The sequence below is a fragment of the Staurois parvus genome, unplaced genomic scaffold (assembly GCF_062004578.1).
Source record: "Staurois parvus isolate SC_StPar_1 unplaced genomic scaffold, SC_StPar_1.0 ptg000662l, whole genome shotgun sequence".
NCBI classification, from domain to species: Eukaryota; Metazoa; Chordata; class Amphibia; order Anura; family Ranidae; genus Staurois; species Staurois parvus.
The window spans coordinates 1,925,689-1,944,963 of record NW_028318458.1 but is presented as its reverse complement, the minus strand read 5'-3'; the positions used below and the strand labels follow the sequence as shown (position 1 = coordinate 1,944,963).

At 43.0% G+C, this 19,275-nt stretch overlaps 1 protein-coding gene across 2 annotated transcripts in view; it reads left to right on the top strand.

Annotated features, from left to right (window-relative positions):
• LPAR2 (lysophosphatidic acid receptor 2) overlaps positions 1-17,168 on the top strand; it is a 105,005-nt gene extending 87,837 nt beyond the window's left edge. For both annotated transcript variants that reach the window (XM_089651755.1, XM_089651756.1), the window contains exon 3: positions 13,615-17,168. In XM_089651755.1, the coding sequence (XP_089507881.1) occupies positions 13,615-13,913 (299 nt within the window). In that variant the 3' untranslated portion in view covers positions 13,914-17,168. The remainder of the gene's footprint in view (positions 1-13,614) is intronic.
• The last annotated feature ends 2,107 nt before the right edge of the window (positions 17,169-19,275 follow it).

Genomic DNA, 19,275 nt, shown 5'->3' with positions numbered 1-19,275 from the left:
GAAACTCGGCCTTCACTTCATTCACAATTTTTTTTTCATGTCTGGGTTGTAATTGGTTACCCCCACAAGATTGATGCCAGAGTTCATCATGAAAGCAAAACATCTGGTACTGCAAGCTGATTTGTTTGACTAGTTTATGGCCTGGTTATCTGTCCTGATTTCTGGTCAGTCAATGTAGTATGTATGGCAACATCAAGGGCTCAGTAGTAGAAGGTCAATAGGATGAAGAGAAGTGTACAGAGGTCAGCTGTATAGAGACCAGTATGGCCGAAGATGGGGGGAGCAGGTCATAGGTTAGCAGGGCAGAGAACAGGGGGTCAGATGGGCCCAGTGCAGGGAGGTCAGAAGGGTACTGTTCTGGGAGGTCAGGAGGGCATGGTGAAAGAGGGGTCAAGAGAGTACAGAACTGAGGGATCAGGAGGGCATGGCGAAGGAGTGGTCAGGAGGGTACAGTGCAGGGATGTTGGGAGGGTACAGTACTGAAGGGTCAGGAGGGCATGGTAAAAGGAGGGGTCAGGAGGGTACGGTGCAGGGATGTTGGGAGGGTACAGAACTAAGGGGTCAGGAGGGCATGGCGAAGGAGTGGTCAGGAGGGTACGGTGCAGGGATGTTGGGAGGGTACAGTACAGAAGGGTCAGGAGGGTATTGTGCAGGGATGTTGGGAGGGTACAGTACTGAAAGGTCAGGAGGGCATGGTAAAGAAGAGGTCATGAGGGTACGATACAGAGGGGTTAGGACGGTATGGTGCAGAGAGTTCAGGAGGGCACAGTGGTGCACGGAGGGCATGGTGCAGGGAGGCCAGGAGGGCATGGTGCAGGGAGGCCAGGAGGGCATGGTTCATGGAGGTCAGGAGGGCACGGTACTGGAGGTTTAGGCAAACACAGGGCTGGGGTGTTATGAGGGCATAATACTGGGGGGTCAGGAGGGCACAGAAGCTCTTTCCTTTGCAGAGTGGTGCAAAGAATCTTCCATGGCAGAGCTGCTTGTTCCCCACAGGCCCTCCTTTCACATGATATCACTTGCAAGCTTTTTGGATTCGGAGAGGAGGGTCTACACACTACAAGAGCTCAGAAGAGCCCAAGCTATGTTGGAGGCTTTCCCCGTTCCGCAGCTACACGTATGCAAGGGGTGTGGCCAACTTCTGCAGCCTAGGATTGGCTGATTGTGTGCCTGAGCCGCTCTGCATCTATGGGGAAGAGCACAGCAGGGTCGGCAAAGTGGGGACGTCTTCATGATCTACCTTCAGCCCCCAAGGTAAACGAACACCTTACACCCTCCCCCCCGTACCCACTGTACTTATCTCTGTGTAATGAGCTATCAGTGCCAGTGCCATGTAACCCGTCCAACAGTCTGCAATGCTGAAATCCCGGCTCTTCTCCCTCTTCTTTCTGCAGGGCTTCTGGGATGGATCAGAGTAATGCTCTGTGCCGGTGCTAACTAATCAGAATTGCTCTGATCTGTCCTGGAAGCCCTGCAGAAAGAAGGGGGAGAAGAGTGGGGATTTCAGATCCCTGGACCACTACACCAGCTGCATGGTCACTAACAGCGCATCACCCGTGGAGGTAAGTACAGCAAGTCTGAGGAGGGGTGGAGGGTGTTTTCGGTGTTCACCTTAATTTTTTTTTCTGAAAAGGTGAACTTACACTTTCAGGCCTCATGCACCCTGGATGTTTTTGCTATCTCTCCTTGATGCCTTTCCTCCTGTCAGAGGTGTTTTGGCAGGAAAAACGCGTAATACTTGTAAATGTGTGAAATGCATTCAGGCAAGTCAAGTGCTTGAGCGTAATTTCATTGGCCAAAATAATAATTTATTCTGGCCATTGAAATGAATTCATGCTCAAACACTAAATGCGCTTGCATTAACACACGTTTCGATGCGTTTATACGTTGTCAAGCTTTTTTTTCTGCCAAAATGCTGCTGCTCCTGGACATGCTGGCAGCGAAGTTTTCCTATCTCTAACACCCCTGCCTCTAAGCTCCTTAAAACCCCTATGTGCGCATGGACACATAGGCTAAACTGCAGGGGTATTTAAACTGAGCAAAGTTTTTAAAAAATGCCAGACACCCCTAAGAGCAGCGTCACAAATGTCCAGTGTGCATGAAGCTAGAGCTGATCTCCAGGATCATGCCAGTTTTGGATCCTTGGCTCCTCATGTACCAAAAAAAAAAAATGCTTTTCAAATGCCTCACTTTTAGGTTCCATTCACATGATGGCCATGCGCCCTGCATTGGTTGCTGTGTTCAGAGACGGCTAAACGTTGCCTCTGGAAACCACTACACTCTGTGCTATGGCTTCATACAAACTAGCCGGTTAGCTGCAGCCAGTTTGGGTGCAGCCAGAACTCCACAGATATGTCTGCATCCAGGGTCGGCCAGAGGCTCTGTTCACATGTAGCTTCTCAGATGAGCGGTTACATGCGAACAGCATCAGCTATTGATTTGTACAGAGTGCATGCAGGCAGCATTTAGAACCACTGACTACGTGTGAATGTATTAAAAGGGATCTATTTTAAAAAAGTGGATACATGAATAAAATAAAATGCTCTGTGTGACTACCTCAACCTTCGCACAGCCATCAAAATAATCTCTGTAATATGTGTTTAATTTGTGTATTTTTCTTATGACCGTCCGCTCCATCTAGTAATGAAGTACTAACCCCACCGTTACTACCTTTTGTACCACTAGCCCCTCCCTCTTAGATTGTAAGCTCCAAGGAGCAGGGCTCTCCTAACCCTCTTGTATTGTTGCTGTATTGTTGCTGTATTGTTGCTGTATTGTTGCTGTATTGTCTCCCGTTATAATGTAAAGTGCTGAGCAAACTGTTAGTATTATTATAAGGATTTATATAGCACCAACGAATGAAGAATTTTCCAGATTTTGTGATATTTCAGCATCTTTTTTTAAATTGACACTAAACACACACTGTTAAACTTTCTGTATATGGATAATGGCGCTGTAATAATTTTATTTAAAAAAAAAAAAAAATCTAAGTGCTTTTTTTTCCTAAACAATATACAGCTGTCCTAAGACCCAGCTCTTTCCCAGCCTGTCTGCAGTGAAACATAAGCAGGAGGCACTGCTACTCCTCTGCTGCTGTTCACATGTTCAGAAAAAATAAAAGCAGCCTTTGGGATACAGAGTAACAATAAATAATTCATATCAAACTGCTTTAAATCGGCATACAAATCTATATTTGAAACCAAGTCTTTAATCATTAAAATGGTGTGGGTGGATTTTTGCCAGTCACAGGCTGTGTCATGTCCCTCCAGCCTGTGTCTTAGAACAACAGGGAGGTGAAGTCTCCATCAATCAAGATGTAATATCCTCCCCCTCTATTGTGTTTAGCTGGTTAGTGGACATGGAGGAAGAGAGGAGTGGGCTGTCAGTTACCACACTGTACAGTCAGGTCCATAAATATTGGGACATCAACATAATTCTAACATTTTTGGCTCTATACACCACCACAATGGTTTTGAAATGAAACGAACAAGATGTGCTTTAACTGCAGACTGTCAGCTTTAATTTGAGGGTATTTACATCCAAATCAGGTGAACGGTGTAGGAATTACAACAGTTTGCATATGTGCCTCCCACTTGTTAAGGGATCAAAAGTAATAGGACAGAATAATAATCATAAATCAAACTTTCACTTTTTAATACTTGTGGTGGTGTATAGAGCCAAAAATGTTAGAATTGTGTCGATGTCCCAATATTTATGGACCTGACTGTATATACCCACATGTGTGACTCTATAGTCACATGGGCTGCTCAGATGTTATAGGGAGGAAATGAACAGCTTAGAAAATCACTGAAAATGGAGCATGCGCAGGAACGGCCAACACTGCTCTGCAAAACCCCCAACTGCATTGGAAACCTGGACAGATGGGGGAGATGGATAACAGCAGGATCAACCAGGTTGTTTGCAGAATACAGAAAATGAATCCCATAATGACTGAGTGAGTATGGACAGCCTATAATACAGCATTTGTTGATAGGTTTTTATGATGTGGGTTTAGTGATAGTTTACTAGATAGACCACTTGTAGTTCCTGTATGACAGCATCAGTATATTCCTAAAAGTTTATTGTGCCCATGCGCTGGGGCGAAAGATCAAGGAAGGCAGTGGATGGGGTGGTGCTTAAAGCCTTACTCCAGGTTTACTGTAACTTTGAATAGTTTGGGCCAAGCTGGCCCAAACAAACTATCTCCTTCACTAACAGATGCGCCCACTCGGAGTCCTGTATAAAGTGTAGTAGGAGCTACTTACAATATACAGCGCTGTGCTCCAGCAGCAGTACAGAGAGTTCCAGCCTGTTCCCGGAACAAAATAGAGTTGTGTGAGTGCTGCTCATCCATTCACAGGAAGCCTATCTATTTCATCACTTAATACAGGACTTCCCCTGATTGGCTGAGGTGGAGATTGTGACATCATCTGCCCTCCTCTCCACCTCAGCCAATCAAAAGAAGTTCTGTAGTCATTGATGAAACAGAAGGCCTCCTGTGAATGACTCAACAGCTCTCAGCATGACTCGATTTTGTTGCGGGAACAGGATGGAAGTCTCCGTACCTCTGCCGGAAATTCAGCGCTGTATGTGTAAAGTAGTGGATGCGACACAAGTTTATACAGCGCTGACAGCGGGCACATCCATTAGTAAAGGAAATATTTCGTTTGGACCAGCTTGGGTCAAACAAGCTAAAGTTAAATGAAACCTGGACCTGGCCTTTAAATCTATGGGCTGCTTTACACAATTCATGGGAGATCATGAGTTGTGCTGTTAAATGTCCATTCAACTTTTTTTTTTTTTGACCTTCTCTAAAGGGGAAAAAAAAAATAAAATTCGCTACAAAGTCCAAAGGATGTTTGAACGTTTAATTAGAATTCTTCTGCTTGCATATCAATGCCTGAGAAAGACTAGGACTCTGAAATGATCACAGACGAGGAATATGAAGTCACGCTAACACCAAATGTTCTCCACACTTAATTATGTCTAGCTCCAGGGAATGTATACACAGTGTACATCTGTATGCATTATTCTGGGGCGGTGGTCTCCTCTCTCTACATTCTGCCATGTTTCTAAAAGTAAGCCAGTTAGGACCTTACCAACAATTAAAAAATGCCTTGTAATCGTGAAGAGAACCCTTATGAAGAGCTTTAAAAAACGATCACTAAGGGTTCATCCTAACCAGGGGCGGACTGACCATTTGGAAACTCTGGTACTGCCTGAGGGCCCGGGGTCAGTAGGGGGCCCCATGAGATGCCCCTGGTACCTTTTTCATAGGCTTTTTTGAGTTTGGGCAAGGACACAGGGGCCCCATGATCCCTTATTGCCCGGGGGCCCCATGAGTTGTCAGTCCGCCCCTGGTCCTGACATACGGCCGGGGGTTTAAAACCAGGCAATTGAGATGTGGTTTTACTACCCACAACCACCCGACTGAACTTGGGCATGCAGACACTCTTGGCTGTTCACATTACCACCTCTGAACCTGCCCATGCAAGCCGTGCCTCAAACACACAACAGTGTTCAATACATGCAATTGCAAGCATGGTGGTGCAAGCGCTCTCTGAAAAGCGATCCACCTCAAGGACTGCCCTTTGCTCATCCATGGATGTGCATACCTCCCAATGAGGAGGATAGATGGTGAGAGACCTGGCATGTCCTCAGCTGGGATCCATCATTTACTTGAGCACTACCTGTCCGCAATGAAGATGCGATGAAGGGATTTTAGAATATCATGTTCCAGCTGTCCTTTATCTAGTGCTTGGTAACAAAAACAAGTAAAACATCCAACCAGTTGCTATAAACAATACAGACATCTTTACTTTCTCCAGTTGGTTTATGAGATGCAATGGACACTATTTTTTAAAGTGTCTGAACAAATCCGCTAAATACATGAATGAAATACATACTGGGGCTATTTACTAAAACTGGAGCGTGCAAAAAATGGTTCAGCTCTGCATAGAAACCAATCAGCTTCCAGGTTTAATTCCAAAGCTCAATTGAACAAGCTGAAGTTAGGCTGGCCATACGTTCTAGTTTTCTTGAGATTTTTGCTTAAGATTTACCAAAAAACATATAATAACAGGTCAAACCCAAACGACACTTTCAGTTGTATCCAATTAGGCCGGCCCTTGCACTACACAGTTGAAGGTAAATCTAAAGGAAATTGGACAGAAAATTGTATAGTGTATGGCCAGCCTTAGAAGCTGATTGGCTACCATGCACAGCTGCACCAGTTTTAGGAACTCTCCCCCAGTGTATATTGGAGCTATTTTACTTGTCGATGGGTTTGAATTTCTGTCCATCCTTTTGTGAGATAACACAGCTGTGCCAGGAGACCTGAAATTTTGCTGCTACAGTCTCACTTTCACTTACAGGTCTTCTCCCCACCTACAACCAGTGACTGGACAGTGAAAGAAGATGCAGTAAACTGATAAATTCATCTCTTTGCCATTCCACTGTCTCCTCCTTTCATCATATAAATTAGATTGCAGCATACCTGATTTTTCACTGAGCGTATTTTTGAGTTTTTATTGCCATGTTTTACATAATTTATTTCTTTGTGTGTTTCACACTTTTTACATGCTTATGGTTTGATATTATCATTATTGTAGTAAATACTGACAGATTTATTTGGCTTAGTTTACACTGGCAGTTGGGGGGCAATGAAAACATGCAGATGAACAGTCTGACGAGGGTATACACGGCGTAGAAAAAACTATGCCAACTGTTGTGTTCAGAGGGCAGGACCACCCGCTAATGAGACCCATTCAAGTGAAAACATGCATTACTTGAGAGAGTACAACATTGGGGGGTACAGTGTTGGCCAGCACTTCAGAGGAAAAGGACTTGAGGGTACTTGGATGATTGCAAAATGAGCAAACAGTATGGCCAGGCAGTGGGGAAGCGAATAGAATTGTAGGACACATCACTAGAGGGTTCACCATCAGGAGGAAGGAGGTCCTGATTCCCCTATATAGATCTTTATATCACTAGAGGGGTCACCAGCAGGAGGAAGAAGGTCCTGATTCCCCTATATATATCTTTATATCATTAGAGGGGTCTCCAGCAGGAGGAAGAAGGCCCTGATTCCCCTTTATATATCTTTATATTGCTAGAGGGGTCTCCAGCAGGAGGAAGAAGGTCCTGATTCCCCTATATATATCTTTATATCATTAGAGGGGTCTCCAGCAGGAGGAAGAAGGCCCTGATTCCCCTTTATATATCTTTATATTGCTAGAGGGGTCTCCAGCAGGAGGAAGAAGGCCCTGATTCCCCTATATATATCTTTATATCATTAGAGGGGTCTCCAGCAGGAGGAAGAAGGCCCTGATTCCCCTATATATATCTTTATATCATTAGAGGGGTCTCCAGCAGGAGGAAGAAGGCCCTGATTCCCCTATATATATCTTTATATTGCTAGAGGGGTCTCCAGCAGGAGGAAGAAGGTCCTGATTCCCCTATATATATCTTTATATCATTAGAGGGGTCTCCAGCAGGAGGAAGAAGGTCCTGATTCCCCTATATATATCTTTATATCATTAGAGGGGTCTCCAGCAGGAGGAAGAAGGTCCTGATTCCCCTATATATATATCTTTATATCATTAGAGGGGTCTCCAGCAGGAGGAAGAAGGTCCTGATTCCCCTATATAGATCTTTATATTACTAGAGGCGTCACCAGCAGGAGGAAGAAGGCCCTGATTCCCCTGTATATATCTTTATATCATTAGAGGGGTCTCCAGCAGAAGGAAGAAGGCCCCGATTCCCCTATATAGATCTTTATATTACTAGAGGGGTCTCCAGCAGCAGGAAGAAGGCCCTGATTCCCCTATATAGATCTTTATATTACTAGAGGGGTCTCCAGCAGGAGGAAGAAGGTCCTGATTCCCCTATATAGATCTTTATATTACTAGAGGGGTCACCAGACGGAGGAAGAAGGTCCTGATTCCTCTATATAGATCTTTAGTTAGACCTCATTTAGAATACTGGGTCCAGTTCTGGAGACCTCGCTTACAAAAGGATATTAAAAAGATAGAACAAGACCAGAGACGGGTAACAAAAATGGTGAAAGATCTAGGGGATAAAACATATCAAGAGCGACTTCAGGAACTTAAAGTGGAGTTCCACCTGAAAAAAAAAATAAGTCAGCAGCTACAAAAACTAGCTACTGACTTTTAAAATACAGTCACTTACCTGTCCCTTGGTCCAGCGGTGTCCTCACCACCGCTGGTTTCACCGGCCGTCTTCTCTCCCTGGCACCGGTATCTTCAGTGTGGGCACCCGGCTGTAACAGCTTGCGGCTTCACAACCAGGTGCCCACTGTGCATGCGCGAGCAGCGCTGCGTTTTGTGAATGGCCCCGCAGTCTTCTGGGACCTGTCACTTGTCCCAGAATACTACAGGGAGGACAACTTCTGCTTCCGATCGCTTAGGAGATCGCGGCGGAAGTAGGAGTGGGCACCTGTCAAATTCGGGTACCCGCTCCCCAAAGGTGCCAATCCTTAATGGGGAGCGGGGGACAAAGGCTTAAAGTGGAACTTCCCCTTTTGGGTGGAGCTTAGCTTTAACATGTACAGTCTGGATGAAAGAAGAGAAAAGGGAGACATGATTGAAACCTTTAAATACATCAAGGAGGTGAATAAGGTTCAGGAGGGCAGGATTTTCAACACAGAACCAAAATCAAGAGCATGGGGACATGACTTCAAAGTAACTGGAGGAAAGTTCAAAACTAATTTCAGAAAATACTATTTTACTAAGAGTAGTTGATGCTTGGAATAAACTCCCAGCAGATGTATTGAGCCAATCAACATTAAATAGCTTCTAACATGGATGGGACAAGCCTAGATCTATACTCGATGGACCACTCTGCCACATCTGCTGTCACTTTTCTGTGTTTCTATCGAGGAGACAACACATAAGGGTTGATTTACTAAAGCTGGAGAGTGCAAAATCAGGCTCACTTCTGCATAGAAACCAGTCAGCTTCCAGGTTTTATTGTCAAAGTTTAATTGAACAAGCCGAAGCTAGAAGCTGCACCAGATTTTACAATCATACGTTTTAGTAAATCAACCCTAATGTCTCCTCACTACCAGCAATTGCTCACTGAAGAGCAATGCACCGTGGAAAAACTGTTGAGAAAGGCTGCTTTATAAAGTGCTGAAACTGTAACCAAAACTTTTTTTTCTAAATGGGACTGCTGGGAAGGATTCTCAACACTTTCTGGGAATCTAAAGTATTTGGCCAGAATGGACACCTGCCCATCACAGCTTGTTGGATATTCTGTTTCAAGACTAGGGGAGGTAGTACCTTGTAGTAGTTAGTCACATTCATTTGGACTTGTACTGTAATATTGAAGACATTTTGTAGCTTAGGCAAGCCACTTCTGTAATATTGAAGATGCTTCATAGCTTATCCAAACCACTAAAGAAGTGGCTTGTAGAAGTTACAAAATATCTTCTGTATTGTTGAATATGTTCTGTAATATTGAAGATGCTTCATAGCTTATCCAAAACATTGAAGAACATATTCAACAATACAGAAGATATTTTGTAACTTCTACAAGCCACTTCTTTAGTGGTTTGGATAGGCTACATAGCATCTTCAGCATTTTGGAACAAGTCCAGTTGAAAATGACCTTTACTTGATATGCAATGACCTGGATAAATGAGAACCTTCCAAAACACATGGGAGTCGATAGGGATCCCCCTCTTTCCTCTTTGACTATGACAGTCTCCACCATTGCGTTAAGGTTGTCCCCAGTATCTCAAGGGAATTTGTGCCCATTCTACTAAAAAGAGCATTGTATGGTCAGGTACTGATCTTGGACCAGAAGACCTGGCTGACATTGATCCCAAAGCTGCCCAATAAGTTTGAGGTCAGGGCTGTGCACACAAAACCATGTCCTTATGGAGCTGGCCTTCTGCACAGGGACAAGGTCTTGCTAGAACAAAAAGGTTTTCCCCAAACTGTTGCCTCAGGTTGAAAGTCAAAAGATGTCTTTGCAAACAGTACTTCACTGAAACAACCTGGATGCAATAATGTCACTATGCGTTTCACCATATAGTAAAAACTATTATGAGAAGAATTTGAGTTTAACTGTGTTGCCCATCACAACTCTATTATCTTCATCCTTTTCTTTTCTGATCTCCACTGGAAAGGAGTCAGTTGGAATTGGATTGTCATGAAAATACAAACAATCCTCCCTTCAGACAATTCTTTCCCCTTCTCACTGTGGAACCTCATCCTTGTTTTTATGCAGTTTGTTAATGACATTCCTGTATTATGTCTACGAAGACATACAAAATGTGTTATTTATATTTCTGTAGAGGCATGTTTAGCAGTGCAGTCACGACAAGATAAGGACCTTGCTAAGAGCCACTGGAGACATGAAATGCTGAAAGCCTGCAGACCATTATATAAAACATTCTAAGAACTCACTGCATGGCCAAGGTCAATGTAATTATTAGGTCTCTAAGCAGAGGCGTTTTTCCATTTCACTGATTGAGGGTGGGTTAATTGCATTTAACTCTTTGTCTGCTGGATTTAGGCATACACCCATTTTATATTGCAGTGCTGGCTGAAATCTTATGATATCAGAGAATAAGTCACTAGGGTGTGACCATTAAACAGGTCTAGTGGCCTATGATCTACAAGTGCTGGGCTAGAAGCACTATGGCCCATAAATGTACAGTCTCTGTTCTTGATTGCACCATATTTTAATATTCCTACAGTCTAGTCTGGTTTAAACTGCTTTTATAAAGGAAAACCAACCACAGATGCAGCAGTTGTTAGACATCAGGTAAACTCTTTTCCAAGCTGTCAACCTCAGACAAGAAAGCTAAATGAAGGAGCAGATATCAACCTTTCATTACTAACCTTGCATATTTATAATTTTTCATTCAGATTCATAAACCCAGTTGTGACTCCTTCTCTTAAAAGTAAACCTGAGGCCAGTCATGTGGTTACATATTCCCAACAATCTGTACAAAGGCTTGAAAATAGGCTGATCTCAGTAGTTGCAGACACTGAGGAGCAATTCATCCTCAAAGTTCATAGCTGAAGCCCTGAACTTGTTTAAAGAAGTTCTTTACCCTAGAAACAAAAAAATTAGAAAAGTGAGCAGCTACAAATAGCTGCTGACTTTTAATAATCGGACACTTACCTGTCCATGGATCCAGCCAGGTCCTCACCCAAGCCTGCGCTTCAGGTCCCCAGGTGGTATGTTTACTTTGGGAAGCTGGCTGTGACAGTTTCTAGTTTTGTGAAAGGTCCCGCAGCTTTTTGGGACCTGTGACATGTCGAAGTGGGAAAAGGGGGAAGGGGTTCTGCTCGGATCGCTACATCAATCCGACCAAAAGTGGGAGCGAGTACCTATCAAAAACAGCTATTCCCCCCCCCCCCCCAAAAAAAAAAAATTATAAAATGCCAAAACGTAAACGAGGAAGCAGAACTTCCTCGTTTTGGGTGAGGTTTTGCTTTAAGTCAGCAGCTCAATTAACTCTGCTACCCTGTATGTTCACATTAAGGACTAGAATGATGATTCACTATGAGCAGAGGGAGCTTGTTGTTGGAATGGGCAAATGGGGTAAACTGAGCTGCCGAGGGAAAGTGCTTCTGTTCTGAACTTTGAGGCCCCATACACACTAGCGTGTTTTTAAGCTCCTAGAAGATATTATCAGCATATTTTTTCTGCTTCTAGAAGCTAAACAGTGGTATCCTATGGGTCCATGCACACTTTTTTAGGCTATTAGCATTTTTGAGCTTCAGCGTCTAGAAGAAAAAAAATAGTTTTTGTAGAGTTTTTTGGAGTGTTTTTCCAGCAGAAAAAAACGCTAAATGCTGCTAAAACATTCCTAACAGCTTTTTTTTTTTTCCCTCTACATGTACTGTAAAAATGCTAATAAAACTCTTAACGCTCCTAAACACTTCTAAACTGCGACTAAAAACTGCTATTACCAGTGTTTGTTTTTTATCCAGCTTTTTTCCAGAGTTTTTAGAGCTTAAAAAAAAAAGATAGCGTGCCTGAGCCTGAAGATGAATTGCTGCCCAGTACCTGCAGCTTGTTAAGAATAGTCAAATACTTGAATATCCACAGCCTGGCTACTGGTTAACTAATAAACTTGATTGCTGTGTACTAGTGCTGGTGCTCGTCTTATGCAGGCCATAGATGGGGAGAAAACCGGCTGATTTTTCTTTAAAAAAATGAAAAATCGGTCGTTCAAGCGGCCGACGTTACCAGGAATGGTAAAAAAATCGGCCAATTTTCATCCCGTCTACAGCCGGCAAAAAGTGTCCCTGCAGAGAGCTCCGCTATTTCTTTGACAGTGCTTTGACATTTATAGCGGCTGCAACAAATATATCTATTTGTATCCATTTTGGATACAGATGTTTTTATTCGGAAACAAATAGATACATTGTTGCAGTCGCTATAAATGTCAAAACACTGTCAAAGAAATAGCGGAGCTCTCTGCAGGGACACTTTTTGCCGGACTGGAATTCTTCTTCCTCTTCTTCTTCTTCATCATCCTCTTCTTCTTCTTTTTGTCTTCCTCTTGCAGGTCACTGCTCATGCTCAGATTTTTTGCCCATAATTGCTGCGAAAATTGGCCGATTGGCAAAATTGGCCGATCTTTTTCCAACTTTACCGATAAAAAAAATCTGCCAAAATACTGAAAAATTAACCCACTAACGATCCGAAAATCGGCCGATTTTATTTTCGGCCGAAAAATCGGCTGATTTTCGACCCATCTATGGCCTGCATTAGTCCTCATGCACACTTGACATTTTTACAGCGGCTGCTTTTGGCTTTTGATGTTTTTTTTTTCTTTCTACAGCCAGTAAATAAATCCCCCAGCGTGTTATCCTATGTGTCCATGCACACATAAACTAATCAGCGTGTTTTGGCTGGGAACAAAAAACCCAGGACTACTGGGTTTCTAGATGATTTTTTTTTAAGCTGTAAAAACGCTCTTACGCTGAAAAACACCGCAAACCGGCATTTTTTGGACTGTTTGTTTACCAAAAAGAAAAATTTTTTTTTGTTCAAAAATGCTAAAAACCACAAACGTGGGCAAACACCGCTAATCGTGGCTAAACGCTAAAATAAAGCTGAAAAATGTTAGCTGACTTTACACAGCTAACGTTACCAGCGTTCTCAAAACGTGTGTATGAGGGCCTAAGTTTTCTACTCTTAACCCCCTTCCCAAGTGCTGAGATATTGAAAGGAACTATTGCATCCTGGTTTTACTACAGGAAGTCTTTTTTTTTGTAATGGTATATATTATGCAGCAAAACAGAACGGCTTCACCCGCTGCTCTTATTTATTGAACTGTGCAATAAACTCCTTCTGGACCAGCATTTGGAGCCTAGGGCAACTTAGCATCCCATCTATGGTGCCCATTGATTAGCATGGAATGTTAGACATCTCAATAGTGAACTGATTTTAAGATTCTCTGTGAACAAGGGACCTACTTGGGTCTCCATTTTACTGTTATCCGTCTGTTTGGGGTCTTCTAGTGATATGACTGTTCCTTTTTTTTTTTTATTTTTTTTTTTAATGTGAATTCTCTACTATAATTCCCTTGATTTACTTACCCACCTGTCTATTTTTATTTCATAGGTGCCTTTGTGATCTGTTGGACACCAGGCCAAGTAGTCCTTCTTCTGGATGGAGTAGGCTGCAAATCTTGTGATGTGTTGGCAGTGGAAAAGTATTTCCTTCTTCTTGCTGAAATCAACTCCGTTATCAACCCTATTGTCTACTCCTACAGAGATAATGAGATGAGAGCTACCTTCAAACAGATCCTCTGCTTCTGTTGTAACCGAGGCTCTAAATACTCAACGTCCGTCAAGTCTACAAACACAGAGAGGAGAATACTGGCTGACAATGGACATCCGGTTAGGGACTCCACACTTTAGAAATGTGTGATGTTGCTGGCTCTCACTGGACTAAAATGAATAGGACACTTGCCACTATGGTGCCATGGACCTAGAACTGACTCCATCAATAACAAAATGAATAAGCTGAAAGGCCAGAATTTTAAATTTTATGTGAATAATGGCCAAATTGCACCACAGTATCTTTCTATAAGAAAATACAACGTCTGGGTTCTGGATTGTGTACACTGGTACACACTCCAGTGATCGGAGTGATGGTTCTTCCTACTGTATTTGTACCTTCAGAGATAAGGTACAACAACTCGGATCAGTTTGTCAATAGGAAAGATGGAACGCCACATGCTGTCAAGGTACAGATATCAAGAGAAGAAGTTGGCAGCAGGAACCCTTCAGCCAGTGACTTTACTGGGATTCCTGTAGAACAATGAGATGCTGTTTACATGGCTTATGAAAGCCTTAAAGAGAAAAAATGAGCCTTAAAATCACAGATGGTTGCTAAGGGGAAAACTTTGGGATATACTATAGTGTATTAAAAATTTTAGGAACCGTGCTTTCTGGAAAAACAGTAGTTTGAAATTACCTGCAATAATGTTTGTTTTTTTTTTTAATTCAAGAAGTTTTTTTTTATATTACAGTGATTATGGTTTACAAACAGTCACTTGGAGCAGACAAGGACAATGTATATCTTTAAAGAGATTTCCAGACCAACTTCTCGCTTGAAACATATCCTACAACACCCTTCTCTTTAGGACGAGGAGGTGCAATTCTAACATTCATTATATTGTGCCACTTGCAGGTTAAACGTGTTGCTAGTGTTGAACCATTATGAAATAATATTGCTTAAAGCCCAACTCTGGGCAAGTAAAAAAATTATTACTTGCAGTGGGGTTGTGCCTGCAATACAAAGGTTAATTGCTTGTTTTGGTCTAGGGCAGTGTGCTCCAAACTGCAGCCCCTTGCATGCCTTAATCCAGGTTTTGGGGCACTTTTACTCCCATTGATAAAAGACACTATTCCACTGACACCAACGATGGGACACTATTTCTCCCACTGACAACAATGGGGCACTATTCCTCTCACTGACACCAAAGATGGGGAACTATTCATCTCACTGACACCAAAGATGGGGCACTATTCATCTCACTGACACCAAAGATGGGGCACTATTCCTCACCCTAATGCCAAAGATGCAGTGTTTACTCCCACTGATGCCAGGACAATTTCTACTCCCAATGGCCACAGTTCACCCCCCCTAAAGTCTGAAGGACAGTAAACTGGACCTTTTGTTTAGAAAGTTTGGAGACCCTTGGTCTAAGGCAGTGTTTCTCAACTCCAGTCCTCATGGACCCCAACAGGTCATGTTTTCAGGATTTCCATTATTTTGCACAGGTGATTTGATCAGTTTCACTGCCTTAGTAATTACCACAGCTGTTTCATCTGAGGGAAATCCTGAAAACATGACCTGTTGGGGGTCCATGAGGACTGGAGTTGAGAAACACTGGTCTAAGGGAACAAAAACAAAGGTTTACATACCTGATTATCCACCCCTCCCCGCAGCTAGACCTGTCCTCAAGACCAAATAGGGCCCATAACCCTGCATTGGACATGATGCGGCCGAGGGGCAGTCCACCGCCACAGCTTAGGGGAGCACCATCTGCCAGAGGAGCAGATGATCAGGTAAGTAACTGTTTCCTTTCTCCTCTAGACAGAACCATGTATTAGCCCATGCAATGTAGGCACAGCCACACTGCAAGGGATCATTTTTAGTTGCAAAAATATTTCATCTTTTGCAACAATAGATAAATGAAAATACACCCATATTGCCAAAAACAAAAATGTGCATTTTATTATTTTTTTGTATTTGAGCCTGCTAAGCACTGCAACCGCAATCAGTGAATCACGTAAACAAAGCTCTGGCTCCTGTAGACTCTTTCTCCAACTCAGGTTCGTACTGACCTTCAGTTACAGAGCTGGAGGAAGTATCAATGGACTGCAGGTGCGATGATATCGCCGCACTTGTGCTCCATTTAGAACTACAGTCCCTCTACGGCAGTAGAAGATGGTACTTTTATTTTTTTAATTCACCCCCAGATTCTGTAAGTGGGTCACAGTTTAGAGGGTTGAGGGCTGTGGACTAAATATGGGTGTAACATGAAACATGGTCTGAAAGGTAGAGTTAGCTTTTAAAAAATAAACCCAAGAGCAAAAATGTTATAATAATGCAGCTTACATTGTTAGATGTGGTGGCTGCAGTCAGTTTACATTTTTCAGGATAAAAACATTTTCAGCAAGTACAGAAAATACCCGCTGATCCTGTCAGAAATGGAGTGTCCTTGTCACTTCCTGTGAGCTGAATTGAAAGCAAAAGCAATTCACTAAAACTGGAGATCTCAGAATCTGGTGCAGCTGTGCATGATAGCCAACCGGCTTCAAACTTCAGTTTGTTCAATTAAGCTTTGGCAATAAAACCTGGAAGCTGATTGGTTTCTATGCAGTTGCACCAGATTTTTCATTCTACAGTTTTACTAAATGACCCCCTATGTTATCTGTCTTCTGTAAACATCTAATGCCATCACCCCATGTAATGGAAATGAACAGAGACAGACATCTTTGAAGTCCAGCCATGGTTTCCTCCACAAATATAGTGCAGGAGGATTGTAGCCACCCTGGGACATAAAAAGTGAAAATAAGGGAAAAAGATTTTAGAAAAAAAAATGCAGCAACCATATCTGAAGACCAGTAAGTTGTGTTTTTAAAAACACTGTTGGAGGTTAGATAGCGCCATTTTTCTTCTATTTGTATGAATTTAGTACAGAAAAATACATTCCTTTCCATGGATCTCTTGGCTTCACGTTTTTAAAAAAATGACAAGAGTTAGCTCAGCAATGAGAGGACAGCACACCAGTGTTCATTGAAGTCCTGGGCTTCACATTCCAAATTGCTTTGTCTACGCAACATAACTCTGGATATACTGGATGTAATAAAGGATTGTGGGGGGAAAAGGGGCAGCATGAGTTCTTCTCAGTGGAAGAAGATATACGTTTGTCAAATCAAGCACCTTTCTTTGTCTAACTCCAAATTTTGGGAGGATGAGAAATTTTGGACAACTATATCTAATGTTTGAAATGACCTGAATTCCAAAATGGACTCCCTGATGGACCAGTAATACCATGGCTAACATAAAAAGAAACATTTATTGTATATAAAATATATGCTTAAATATGTATATAAACCTATCTTTTGTCTCTGACTTCTATAAAAATGTTTTTGTGGTCACGCAAGTTCTTACTTTTTCCCGATTTGTAACATGTTTATTTAACCACTTCAAGTCTGGACACTTCCACCCCCTTCTAGTCCAGGTCAATTTTCAGCTTTCAGCGCTGTCACACGTAGTGACAATTACTCATGCAACATGGTACCCATATGAAATTTTTATTTATTTATTTATTTATTTTGAGACGGAGCTTTTTGTTTAGTGGTATTTTTTTTTTATTCTAGCTATATAAATAAAAAATTACCAAAAATTTTGTTTGTGGTAAAAAATTTAGCAAATAATTTTTCTTAGGCCAAAATGTATTCTGCTACATTTTTGGGTTAAAAATAACCCAAAACAGTTGATATTGTTTAGTCTGTTTGGAAAGCTATAGAGTCTATAAACTATGGGATATATATCTGAAAATTGATCAGTTGAGACCCTAAAATGCCGGACGCTGGTATGACATATGACAGTAATCAGGACATTAGCATGAGGTATGGCGATGATCAGGATGTTAGCATGAGGTATGGCGATGATCAGGATGTTAGCATGAGGTATGGCGATGATCAGGATGTTAGCATGAGGTATGGCGATGATCAGGATGTTAGCATGAGGTATGGCAGTGATCAGGACGTTAGCATGAGGTATGGTGATGATCAGGACGTTAGCATTAGGTATGGCGGTGATCAGGACGTCAGCATGAGGTATGGCGGTGATCAGGACGTCAGCATGAGGTATGGCAGTGATCAGGACGCTGGTATGGCAGTGATCAGGACCTTGGTATGGGATATGGCAGTGATCAGGATGTTGGTATGGAGTATGGTGGTGATCAAGGAGCTGGTATGGCATATTGTGGTGATCAGGACGCTGGTATGGGATATGGCGGTGATCAGGACGCTGGTATGGTGGTGATCAGGACACTGGTGTGGTGGTGATCAGGACACTGGTATGGTGGTGATCAGGACGCTGGTATGGTGGTGATCAGGACACTGGTGTGGTGGTGATCAGGACACTGGTGTGGTGGTGATCAGGACACTGGTGTGGGATATGGCAGGGATCACGATGTTGGTATGGAGTATGGTGGTGATCAGGAAGCTGGTATCGCATATGGCAGTGATCAGGACACTGGTATGGTGGTGATCAGGACACTGGTGTGGGATATGGTGGTGATCAGGACACTGGTATGGTGGTGATCAGGATGCTGGTATGGGATATGGCAGGGATCAGGATGTTGGTATGGAGTATGGTGGTGATCAGAGTGCTGGTATGCAGTATGGCGGTGATCAGGACATTGGTATGGTGGTGTTTTGGGGCGCACTGGGACAGGTGACAGAGCTGACTGCATTGTTTATTGTCCCTACACTGGGGCAGTTAATTGGTTGTTACACTGGGGCAGTAATCACGGGCACTGGGGCTGGCTGGCACTGCAGTCTGTGAGTGTACAAGCAGCCTGATAAGTTGCTGTACACTCACAGGCTGCAGAATCGCTTCTTTCTGCTCTCATACTGAGTGCAGAGAAGTGATCTTTAGTTTCACTTTCTGGTGTTTACTATGTGATTGGTGTGATTGGACACAGCAATCACATGGTAAATTACTATGTGATTGCTCAGACACAACAGTAATGTGATCTGCTGTATCCAGGCAACATACTGAACGCCAGCCTCCCGGGAGCATGCTTTTTGAACTGCGCAGGAGCCGCCGATACGGGCTGGTGTACAGGTACGTTAGGCTGTATTGGCAAAGCTTCCCATCCACCGTCTATAGACTATGGGGGAGATGGAAAGAGGTTAACCACTTGCTGACCGCCAGCAGTACATTTACTGCAGGCATGGTGAACTTCCTGCATGCATTTCCCCTGCTGATCTGTGTTGTGATTGGATACAGCTCGACTTTGTCAGCAGGTTACAGCCAATGATTTTGGCTGTATACCTGCTGAGCGTCTGTGGCCAATCACAGCATAGAGGTCTGTGTCTTTGTAAACACAACACACAGGTTCTGGCTGGATTTCTCCCTGCCGTTCAAAACTGAAAGCAAGGAGAGACCCAGTCAGAACTGTGAGTAAAAGCAGCACACATACATTTGTTAGGCACACAGTTAACCCCTGATTGCCCTCCTGTCACCCAGCCA